This window comes from Mobula hypostoma, chromosome 17 (genome assembly GCF_963921235.1).
Source record: "Mobula hypostoma chromosome 17, sMobHyp1.1, whole genome shotgun sequence".
In the NCBI taxonomy this organism is placed as follows: Eukaryota; Metazoa; Chordata; class Chondrichthyes; order Myliobatiformes; family Myliobatidae; genus Mobula; species Mobula hypostoma.
Window position 1 is genome coordinate 39,379,070 of NC_086113.1, and position 12,950 is coordinate 39,392,019.

Sequence of the window (12,950 nt, forward strand, 5' to 3'; positions counted from 1 at the left end):
GAAAAATTCTTAATTCCGAATTGCAACTAGCCCCAAGGATTTCGGATAAGGGATTGTGGACCCATATTTTTCTACATGAAATAGTAAAGCAATCAACCATCAGGCTCTTTAATCAAAATGAATAACTACACTCACTTGATGCCTCATTGAAATGTTCCCACAACCAATGATCTCACCATTAAGGACTCTTTATCTCATTTTCTTGTTATTGATTGCTACTTATTTATATTTGCATTTGTACAGTTTGTTGTCTTCTGCACTCTGGTTGATCTTTCACTGATCCTATATTAGTTACTATTCTCTAGATTTGCTGAGTGTGCCCCACAGGAAAATTAATCTTAGGGTTGTTTGTATATGGTGACATATGTACTTCTATAGTAACACTTACTTTTGAACTTCGAAAACTAAATGCTTACTCTATAGCACATATCTATGACTTGTATTACCTTAAGGCACACTGAACCCCAGTTTCTTCTCCATATGTGGAATACAGCAATTCTGTCTCCTCTGGAGTCAGATTTGGGAAGATGGTGTTGTTTTGGATGGACTGTGCAGTGTACACACAGTTGAGATAAGTAACTGCAGTGGATAAAGAAAAGTCTTAATGCTGTTGCATTCAATACGTCTCATATTAAACATGAAAGCAAGGAACACTAGTTCTGATAAATTCAAGCATTTTATTACATTTATTTATCTAGAGATACAGTGTGGAATAGACCCTTCCAGCCCTTTGAGTCAAACCACCCAGTATCCACTGACAATCCCCAAATGACCCTAAACTAACCATGGGACAATTTACAATGACCAATCAACCTACTAACCGTTAAATCATTGTAATGTAATTCAATTTTTAAGGCAGTACAGCAATATCTCTCAAATTTTTAAAAATATACAGGAATATCTCCCTCAAATTATAACTTATTTCCCCATACCCAATTTTCTCAGTTTTTTCTCAAAATTATTTTAATGTCTTGATGGAATCATGAGATTAAATAAAAAAGCAAAGAATAACAAAGACATTTCACATGTGTAATATATATTGTAAAAGATACCAAAAAAATTGGCATATGTAAATTCAGTAAATAACAATGTACTAAATTACTTAGCACAGAGAGGCAAAAAGTCTAATATTTCACATCTGGTGGATACAGAAATCACTGAAAAGGTCTAATGTTATCAGGAAACATGATGAATGGTAACAGGAAAAATACTCACTCCCAAAATTGTGAAAATCAAATTAAACCATAATCCTCAATGTCGGAACATTACATATCTGTAAGAACCTAAGCATTAGTGAGCCCTGCAGCTACTTTCTTTTCTATTCAATATCATTGGTGAAACAATATCTCAAGCCCAAGTTCCCACCTAATCAGTATATTACTGAAGTTTCTTAAAATTAACTACTTTAACAGTTAATAAACATCCATAGTTCTCTAGCACAGAGTTCCAGATAACTAATATCCTCATATCAGAAATATACAACTTGCCCTTAACTAATGTATGCAGATTCTTCAGCCTATCAAAAAGGATTCCTTGGCATATACCTTCTCCATAATTCTTGGTATTTTGTATGTCTCAAGGGATTTTCTTTCATTCTTGATGACCTAGACTTACAATATTCTATTGCTTTTCTTATGACAGATCACTCATCCCAAGAACCAATGCTGTAAGTTTATGCTCCTTCTACACTACTTCCAAGGAAACAGCATCCTTCCTCAGACATGGAGACAATTCTACAGAGTATACCAGGCTCAGTTGCATCAATGCTTAAACAACTGCAGCAAGAGCTTCCTACTCTTTTATTTTCAAACTGCTTGCAATAAAAGACAACAAGCCATTCACCTGACCAACAGCTTGCTCTATGTATATGCTTACTCTTTCTTTTTAATGAACCAGCACACCATAGCATCTCTGTATTTGAAGATTTACTTAATTTATATTATTTAAAACAAATTGCTTTGATTTTGGGAGAAAAGGTTTCCTGAATTTTCTATAATTTACTCCAGGTGCTACCCTATTTCTACATGCATCTTTACAGGCTCCAGAAACCATGGATTAACTGGGAGTTCACTCTCTACAAAGTCTCGGCCTACAGCATTCAAATCAGGAAAAGAGGAGCTGTACATGCTCCTGTCCACGTCAGTGGTGTTGAGGTTGAGACAGCTGAGAGCTTCGAGTTCCCAGGAATGAATATCACCAGGAGCCTCTCCTGGGTCAACCACATAGACACTGTGGCCAAGAAGCTCACCGACACTTTTACTGCTGCAGGAGGCTAAGGATATTTGGCACAGCCCTTGCCAATTTTTATCGTTGTATCATTGAAAGCATCCTATTGGGATGCTTCATGGCTTGGTGTGGCAATTTCTCTGCCAGGGCCGCAAGAATCTGCAGAGTTTTGGATATAACTTGGCACATCACAGAAATAAGCCTCCCCTCCATGGAGTTTGTCTATATCTGGCTGCCTCAGTAAAGCTGCTAGCATAATCAAAAACGTCACCCACACCAGATAATCTCTCTATTCTCCTCTTCCATTAGGCAGAAGACACAAAAGCCTCAAGTACAGCTTCTACCTGTTATAAGGCTAGCTACCTTGTTTGATCTTGCACCTTAGTGTTTACGTGCACTGCACTTGCTCTGTAATTGTTACAATATATTCTATATTGTTTTACCTTAATACACAGTGTGGTGATTTGATCTAGAGACATTGAGGCTTAGAACACTATAGCACAGAAACAGGCCCTTCAGCTCAGCTGAACCACTGAACTGCCTCGTTACATTGTCCTGCACCCGGATCATTAACTCTCCCATCAATGTACCTATTCCAACGTTCTCTTAAATGTTGAAATCAAACTTGTATTTACCACTAGTTCCACACTCTCACCACCCCAAGTGAAGAAGTTCCCCCTCATGTTCCCCTTAAACAGTTCACCTTTCACCCTTAATCGATGGTGTCTATTTGTAGTCTCACCCAACTTAGTGAAAAATGACTGCTTGTATTTAACCTATTTATACTGCACATAATTTTGTATACTGCTATCAAATCTTCCCTCAGTCTTCTATGTTCAAGGCAATAAAGTCCTAACCTATTTAACCTTTCCTGTAATTGAGGTTCTGAAGTCCCAGCAACATCCTTGTAAGTTTTCTATGCACTCTTTCAATCTTATTAATGCCCTTCCTGTAGGTAGGTGACCAAAATTGCACAGAATACTCCAAATTAGGCCTCACCAATGTCTTATGCAATTTCAACAAAACATCCCCCCAACTTTTGTACTCAATACATTGATTTATGAAGGCTAATGTGCCAAAAGCTTTCTTTATGATCCCATCTACCTGTGATCCCATTCACCTACTCTAGTTGGTCCTCCCTTCATGCAACTTGTCAGCATTAAATTCCATCTGCCATTTTTCAGCCCATTTTTCCAACTAGTCCAGATCCTGCTCCAAGCTTTGATAGCTCGCTCGCTGCTCACTTACATCTTGGCATCATCCGCAAATCTGTTGATCCAATTTACCACATTATCATCCAGGTCGTTGCTATAGATGACAAACAATGAACCCAACACCGAACCCTGTGGCACACCAGTGGTCGCAGGACTCCAGTCAGAAGGGCAATCATCTACTACCACTCTTTGGCTTTTCCTATGAAGCCAATGTCTAATTCTATTTACTATTCCATCTTGAATGCTAAGCGACCTCAGGTTTTCTTTTAGACCTCCTGATCAATCTTTTTGACCGACCTCCCATGTGGGACCTTCTCAAAGGCCTCACTAAAGTCCAAGTAGACAACAGTCACCTCCTTGCCATCAACTTTTCTGGTAAACTCCTCAAAAATCCTGTAAGACTAGTTAGACATGACCTACCACAAAGCCATGTTGACTATCCCTGATCAGTTCCTGTCTATCCAAATACTTACATGTCTGGTCCCTTAGAATACCTTCCAATAACTTTTCCACTACTGATGTCAGGCTCACCAGCCTATAAATCCTGGCTTATTCCTAGAGCCTTTCTTAAAAAAAAACAGACCATTAGCTATCCTCCAATCCTCTGGCACTTCACCTGTGGCTAAGGATGTTTTAAGCAACTCTGCTAGGGCCCCTGCAATTTCTTTACTTGCCCCCCACAGGGTGCAAGGAAATATCTTGTCTGGTCCTGTGGATTTATCAACCCTAATTTGGCTCATGACAGCGAATACCTCCTCTTCTATAATCTGTATAGGTTCCATGACCTGGGTGCTGCTTTGCTTCACTTCTTACAGACTCTTGTGTCCGTCTCTCAAGTAAATATAGATGCAAAAATTCCATTTAAGATCGCCCCATCTCTTTCGTCTCCACGCATGGATTACCACTCTAATTTTCAAGAGGGCCGATTTTGTCCCTCGCTATCCTTTTGCTCTTAATATATCTGTAGGACCCCTTAGGATTCTCCTTCACCTTGTCTGCTGGAGCAACCTCATGCCTTCTTTTAGCCTTCGTGATTTCCTTCTTAAGTGCTCTCTTGCATTTCTTATAGTCCTCGTATCTTACTTGTTCCTACCTGCTTATACTTGCTATGCACCTCCTTACTTTTTCTTAACTGGTGCCTCAATATCTCTTGAAAACCAAGGTTCCCTAAACTTATTATCCTTGTCTTTTATTCTGACAGGAATGTAGAAACTCTATACTCTCAAAATTTCACTTTGGATGGCCTCCCACTTATCAAGTACATCTTTGCCTGAAAAGAATATGTCCCTATCCACATTTGCTAGATTCTTTCTGATGCCATTGTCCTTTTTTCAATTCAGAACTTCAGCCTGAGGACCAGACCCATCCTTTTCCATAATTAGCTTGAAACTAATGCCATTATGATCACTAGATGCAAAGTGTTCCCCTACACAAACTTCCATCACCTGCCCTGTCTCATTCCCTAATAGGATATCTAGTATTGCATCCTCTCATTGGGACTGATCAAGGAAACTTTCCTGATCACGTCTGACAAACTTTCCCATCCAGCTCTTTTATGGTATGGATGCCCCAGTCAATGTGTGTCAAGTTAAGATCACCTACCATCACAACCTTGTTTCTTGCAACAGACTGCGACCTCTCTACAAATTTCCTCCTCTAAATCCCATGGACGGTTGTGTGATGTCTCATTAACATGGTCATACCTTTCTTATTCCTCAATTCTACCCATAAAGTCTCACTAGACGAGCTCTCCAGCCTGAGCACTACCGTGACATTTTCCCTGACTAGTAACGACAGCCTTTCCCTTTTAATCCCTCCTGCTCTATCACATATAAAACAATGGAACCTTGGTACACTGAGCTGCCCGTCCCGCCCCTCCTGCAACCAAGTCTCACTAATGTCTACAATGTCATAGTTCCACGTGCTGATCTATGCTCTAATACAATTTCCTACAATATTCCTTGCATTGAAATATACGCAGCTTACACCACGAGTCTCAGCATTCTCAACCTTATGATTCCTGACTTTGTATATAAGCCTAACAACATCTTTCTTCACAATCACTCCACTATCTGTTCCAGCACTCTGGTTCCCATTCCCTTGCAACTCTAGCTTAAACCCCTCTGTGCAGCCCTAGCAAGCCTTTCCACTACAATAGTAGTCCCCCTCCAGTTCAGGTGCAAACAGTCCCTACTGTACAGGTCCCACCTTCTCTGGAAGACAGCCCAATGATTGAAAAATCTGAAGCCCTCCCACCTGCACCATTTCCACGTGTTAAACTGTTTGGTCTTCTTATTTCTGGCCTCACTAGTACGTGGCATAGGTAGCAATTATGAGATCACGTCCCTGGAGGTCCTGTCCTTTAACTTAGCACTTAACTCCCTGAACTCACTTTGCAGGACCTCACCACCCCTCCTACCCATAAGACATACGTGGCATTGCTGATCTGATAGGAATAGAATAAACGGATGGATGGACCACGACCTCTGGTTACTCACCCTCCCAATGTAAGAGTGTTATGGAATCGGTCTGAGATGTCCCTGAACCTGGCACAGGGGAGGCAACATACCATCAGGAAATCTCATTCTCATCCACAGAACCTCCTTTCTGTTCCCCTAACCAACAAACTGCCTATCACTACAGCTTGCTTCTTCTCTCCCCGCTTCCCATTCCCTTCTGAGGCAAACAGCCAGGCTCACTGCCAAAAACCTAACAGCTGTGGCTTTCCTCTAGGCAGCCAATGTAGAGCATCATGTGGTTGTTTCCCTCAATGGCCCCAAGATACTCTACACTGGCTGCCTATCTCCTTTCCCTCTCCTGATGGTCACCCAGTTACCTGTGTCCTGCACCTGGGGTGTAACTACCTCTCTCTGTATGTCCTGTCTATCAACGCCTCAGCCTCCCGAATGATGTGGAGGTCACCCACTTTCAGCTCCAGCTCCTTAACATCCACCAATTCTCCTTTTCAATCCTGCTGTATACATTCCATGCAATAAATAGCTCCATCAAAAACTAGGCTGATCTTTTAAACAGGCTGCTAACATGGAGGCCACCATTTTGCTGACTGCTGATGTGAGGCTGACTATTCAACAGATTTCCATTCTCTCTCCTTCCTTTTACTCAAAGCACCCCCCAATCTGTCAGCCTATTCCGGAATCTAGAGAACAGCCGTTCACAAAAATTAGTTCAGGGGAGAGGTCTTACCCGATAACGCTTTGTTTCTCCGATCATCTTTAAATCCCATTGTATTGATTCCTGGTTGGAGTTTAGTTGTAAGGGAACTCAGATCCACTGGGTGAACCTCTTCCTCTGCAATGTCAATGGGAATGCTTTTATCACATTTTCAAACCAGATACGTATATATTGCAAATGATAAATCAGAAGAGGTTCTCAAGTCCACATATCTACATTGCAAACACATATACAGTCAACGGCCACTTCATTAGGGACAGCAACTCATTAACGCAAATATCTAACTAGCCAATCATGTGGCAGAAACTCAATGCATAAAAGCATGCAGATATGGGCAAGTGGTTCATTTGTTGTTCAGACCACACATCAGAATGAAGAAGAGAGATAAACTAAGTGACTTTGACTGTGGAATGATTGTTGGTGCCAGAGGTGGTCTGAGTATCTCAGAAAAGGCTGATCTCCTGGGACATTCCTGCACAACAACCTCTAGTGTTTATAGAGAACGGAGCGAAAAACAGAAAAAAACAGCCAGTGAGTGGCAGTTCTGTTGTTGAAAACACCTTGTTAATGATAGAGGTTAAAGGAGAATAGCCAAACTGGTTCAATCTGACAGTTTCTCAAATAACCACACATTACAACAGTGATGTGTAGAAGAGCATTGCCAAATGCATAACACATTGAACCTTGAAGTGGATGAGCTACAGCAGAACCACACTGTGTTCTACTCCTGTACCTAATAAAGCAGCTATTGAGTATACATCCACATTATAACCCCGTGATAATTTCCCCATTGCAAATTGATTATGGTTGGCACGGAGTTGCACTTACCATGGCAGCAGTGAAGTAGAAGTACTAACCTTCAGTAAAACTCAACTAAAACAGCAATACAGTGGTTAAAAAATATTAGAAACTAGGCTTTCTGTGGCATGCAAATCATCCTGACCCCTAAGCACTTTCAACAATATGCAAGGTACATCAGGTGTGAAGTAAAGTGGCCTCCATCATAAAATAGTAGAGTTCTAGTTAACATTCTAGTATCCCAGAAAGCTGGATGAAAACAGGACATAAATCACGTGTTCCTCAGGGTAATGTCTTAGGTACAACCATTTTCAGCTGTTCCATCAATGACCTTCCTTCAACTGTAAGGTAAGAGGTTCACGGACGGTTGCACAGCATTCAAGACCATCTGTGACTCATCATATAATGAAGCAGTCAACAACAAAGTGGAACAAGACCTGGACTATATCCATGGCTGGGTTGCTAGGTGGCAAGTAACGTTCACACCTAAGTGCCAGGCAATGACAATATCCAACAAGGTTTTCAGCTTTTACCCCCTGACATTTAACAGCATTACCATCAATGAATCCCCGACTGAAAAAATTCCTGGGCAGGTTACCACTGACCAGAAACTAAATGGGAGAGCCATATACTCAATGTAGCTACACAGTCAAAAGACAGAAATCCTGAGGAAAATAATTCACTTCCTAACTTACGAATCCCAAAACAACAATTACATGGCTCAGATCAGGACTAAGATGGGATATCCTCCAATTGCCTGGATGAATGCAACTTCAAAAACATTCACTATCACCAGATCAAAATCCCAGAACTCCTTAAAAGCTTTTTGACTTACCTGATCCAACAATCTGGCTGATAACTGAATGCCCTCTGAAATTACCAAGCAAGTAATTGTCTTCAAAAGCAATTAGAAGTGAAGAATAAGTACTGGCCTTACAAGCATTGCCCAATTCACTGTAGGGATCAATTAAATCAATCTAGTTAACAACCTATCCACCAATCTCAGCCTTCACTTTATGGCGACCATATGTTCCATCTGCAAAGTTAACTGCAGCAAATTTACAAGACCTTTTTGAACAGTACCAGCCACCTGCCCCACACAGAAGGGCAAAAGACACTTGGGAATGCCAACCTATAAGTTCTCCACCAAGCCACACAATCCTGAGAAGTACGGGTCTTGTTCCTTTATCAATGCTGGCTGAAAATAATGGTATTCCTTGCAATACACAGATCTGTGGAAGATCCTTTACCAAAAGACTACAATAGTTCATGGTGACTATCAGCTTAATTAGGTATGGGCATTAAATGATGACCTTTTTGGTAATAACCCCACCAATGAGTGAATGAAAAAAATTAGACATGCTGTCAAAATTGCTGCCAATTCAAAATCTCTTGCTTTATGGCACTCTGGAACACTTTAAGAATTGCAAGCACCAGAGTAAACTTGCCTTCAGTCTCTGGATCAGATTGGTTTACAACAGCAAAGAGCAAAGGACCATCACCATCCTTTTTGAGGTAGCCAATCTGGAATGAAATACAAATATAGTTAGATCAATTGTATCTATTTCAGTTATCAACAGAATGCACTAAAGCTAACAATCCATTTTGTCAATTAAAATTTGCATGAAACAAGAACTTTCCTGTCAAAACAAAACATTGTTGGTATCCTAAATTCTAAAGGATCAGTCTGGAGTAACAGGTTCTCACAATTAATGATAATCAAGGTCTTTAATATCATGAATCCTTACAAGGATGCCCCATTTTAAATCTAATGCAGATAGTTTATACAACTTTTTCATTTTAAATTGTTAATTATTGAAAACAATCATATCTGAAGACTGGGTCACATCCGCTCCTTTCCCTACTGCCCTCCCATCTCACAAAAATGTGAAACTCCCATGACAACTATTTTTTGCAGCTTTGTGGTATTAACAATCTGAACACCTCATTCTGTAGCTGTCTTGTAAGGCTAACATAATACAAGTAGTGACATTGCCTCAGCTTGTGCATCCTAAGGCAGTGCCTTTGGTAAGTCTCGGCATCTGACCCTCCACCCCCCCATTTAATTTTGATTTCAGCAATTAAATAGAGGGCACAGAAGTCAGATTCGACCTGACTCACAAACAGCTGGTCACCATCCACGCTCAATGAAGGCAAATAAGTTTTAGCTCACTTCACTGATGAAGGTGCGGTTTACTAAATCAATATAAATCTCAAAACAATATCAAAGAGCAAATTAGGTTTGCATTGTTTACACAGAGATAAACAATTATCAATTACTATGCTGGCAACCAGGAGTTTGCAGAAGGACCTAGACATATTGGGACAATGGGCAAGGCAGTGGCAGATGGAATACTGTGTAGGGAAGTGTATGGTTAAGTACTTTGATGGAAGGAATAAAGGTGTAGACTATTTTCTAAATGGAGAGCAAATTCAGAAATCAGATATGTAAAGGGACTTGGGAATCCCCGTGCAGGATTCCCTGAAGGTAAATTTCCAGGTTGAGTCGGTGGTAAGGAAGGCAAATGCAATGTTAGTATTCATTTCAAGAGGACTAGATTATAAAAATAAGATGTAGTGCCAAGGCTTTATAAAGCATAGGCAGACTGCACTTGTGAGCATTGTCAGCAGTTTTGGGCTGCTTTCTATGGAAGGATGGGCTGGTATTGGAGCAGGTCCAGAGGGATTTAGGAGACCAATCACATGAATGAAAAGGTTAATGTATGAGGAGCATTTTGATAGCAGTGGGCCTGTACTATGAGTTTAGAAGAATGGGGCGGAGGAGGGGCAGGGGAATCTCCTTGACCTACTGAATATTGAAAGGCCTAAATAGAGTGAATATGGAGAAGATGTTTCCTATACTGATGTTTATAATGATGTAATATCGATGTTTCCTATAGTCTAGGACCAGAAGGCATAGCCTCAGAAGAGAGAACCACCAGTTTAGAACAAAGATGAGGAGGAATTTCTTCGCTAGAGGGTGGCGAATCTGTGGCATTCATTGCCACAAACAGCTGTGGAGGCCAAGTCATTGGGAATATTTGAGCGGAGCTTGATAGGTTCTTAATTAGCAAGGGTGTCAAAGGGTACAGGGAAAAGGCAGATAAAAGGGGTTGAGAGGTATAATAAATCAGCTATGTTAGTATGGCAGACAGACTTGATGTGCTGACTGGCCTAATTCTGCATGTCTTATGGCCTAAGCCATCAACACCAAAAGGGAGCAGCAGGTTTGTTCCCCTGCAGAGGTTTATCAAGACATAAAATATCGACAATGACAGAGGGAGGATCCACAGCAGCTTTTATTTTACAATGGAAGCAAACAACTAGTTGGGAGGAAGAATGGAAATGTTAAACTGTGTGATGAAGAGGAGGTATGGTATGGGAGACCATTCTGATTTTTTGCACAGGAATTCTGGTGCAGGTACCTTCCTTCTGTACTGTTTATGAATGATCTTACAAATATAGATGGTTCCAGTCAGAAGACAGAGATGCAGTCAGGAATGTTTTCACACCATTTTAGATTGTACTCTCATGCACAGCATATCCTTTATCCAACTGACTTACTGATATACCTTAGAATTAGCAGCACTTCTGCTAATTCTATCTCGAGCTTCATCCGCTGCATGTTCCACCAATGCCAAGACATGTTCCTCAGCAGTGCTGTCAGTTGAACTGCATGCATTTCCTTCTGGCTCATATAAGTAACTGAAATATTATAAAAGGTTGGTAACAGGAAGTGAACAATCTAGTAAATCAGCTCCACCGATGCGATGCAACTATTAGTACATAAGTTCTATTTAGGACTAAAGACAGAACCAAGATATTACAAGATTTCAAAATACAAATTATAATCTCTTAAAAACGTAATGCAATTGGATAAAGGTGATTGGTACTATACAACCATAGCATAGCAAGGAATCACTGGGCTGGATCTTACCGAACAGCTTACACATTTATAGTTGTGGTCCCTAACCATTTGGGCTCATCTGTACTAGATGTGAAATGTCACTCCTGCTTATTCCAAGCACTGAAGGATGAGGCAGTGAGGTGGAGTGAGACCTCAAGAGTTACAGTATTGCTGTTTTACCCTTACTCTGGAAGACTCTCACAGCAATAGGCAAAGCAGTGAAAAGCACTTCATCTCCTGTCAAAGTCAGAACTGTAATTGCAAGTTTACATGTCTCCAGAAGATCATAAGACATAGGAGCAGAATTAAGCCATTCAGTTCATCAAGATTTTTTTATTCCCTCTCAACCCCATTCTTCAACCTTTTCATTGCAACACTTGACACCCTTACTAATAAAGAACTTATCAACCTCGCTTTAAATATACCCAATGACTTGGCCATGAATTCCACAGATATACCACCTTCTTGCTTGCTAAAGAAATTCTTCCTCATCTTTCTGAAGGAATGTCCTTTTATTCTGAAGCTGCCCCTCAGTCCTAGATTCATCCACTAGAGGAAACATCCTCTCCACAACTACTCTATTAAGCCTTTCAATATCAAGTTGATTTCAATGAGAAACCCCCTCACGCTTCTAAATTCCAGAGCCACTAAATGTTCCTCATACAGCATGTAAACCCTTTCATTCCTCAGGAGTGTTCTTGTAAACGTACTGTGCACCATTTCTTAGGCCAGCAGATCCGTCCTCAGACATGGAGTCCAAAACTACTCATAATACTCCAAATGTGGTCTGACCAATGCATTATAAAGCCTCAGCATTGCATCCTTGCTCTTACATTCTTGTCCTCTAGAAATGAATGCTAACATTGTATTTGTCTTTGTTACTACCAACTCAACCTGCAAATTAACCCATAGGGAATCTTGCACGAGGACTCTCAAGTCCCTCTGCACTTTCTGATTTCTGAATTCTCTCCCCATTTAGAAAACAGTATATGCCCTCATTCCTTCCACCAAAGTGTGTAATACACTTCTCTGAGCTGCATTCTGACAGATCCAGGAGAGAAGGGATATTTATTTATTCATTTAGTTTAGAGATACAGCTGCACCGCCCAGCAACCCAGCTATTTAACATTGACCTAATCACAGTACAATATACAATGACCAATTAACGTATGGTTTTGGACTGTGGGCGGAAACCCATATGCTCATGGAAAGGACATACACTTCTTACAGAGGACGTCGGAATTAAACTCCGAGGACCTGAGCTGTAATAGAATTGCACTAACCGCTACACTACTATGCCACCCTACAGATAGAAAGATAAGGGTCTTAGAGAAAAAATAATTATTTGTGGCTGCTAAAAAATCGTTAGGAAGAATAATTTCAATAAAACACACTACAAGAAACTTGAATCATTACTTCTTTGGCATTCTTGTTCATCAAATCATCAGGCTATCCAATGCTAGAAGATCATTCTGAGATAATGTTACAAAACAAAATAAAATGTTGTGGGATATGTAAATTTACTACCAACAATTCAAGTGTCCCTAATATTTCAGTAACGCTTTGTTAAAGGCTTTTTTAAATAAATCTAACATATTTCTAAATTGGATCTT

At 40.4% G+C, this 12,950-nt stretch overlaps 1 protein-coding gene across 4 annotated transcripts in view; it reads right to left on the reverse strand.

Moving 5' to 3' along the window:
* brd9 (bromodomain containing 9) overlaps positions 1-12,950 on the reverse strand; it is a 70,383-nt gene that overhangs the window by 26,938 nt on the left and 30,495 nt on the right. For all 4 annotated transcript variants that reach the window (XM_063069748.1, XM_063069747.1, XM_063069749.1 and 1 more), the window contains exons 8-11: positions 11,003-11,135; positions 8,879-8,954; positions 6,645-6,749; positions 447-579 (exon numbers count right to left, since the gene is read on the reverse strand). In XM_063069748.1, coding sequence (XP_062925818.1) covers positions 447-579; positions 6,645-6,749; positions 8,879-8,954; positions 11,003-11,135 — 447 coding nt within the window. The remainder of the gene's footprint in view (positions 1-446; positions 580-6,644; positions 6,750-8,878; positions 8,955-11,002; positions 11,136-12,950) is intronic.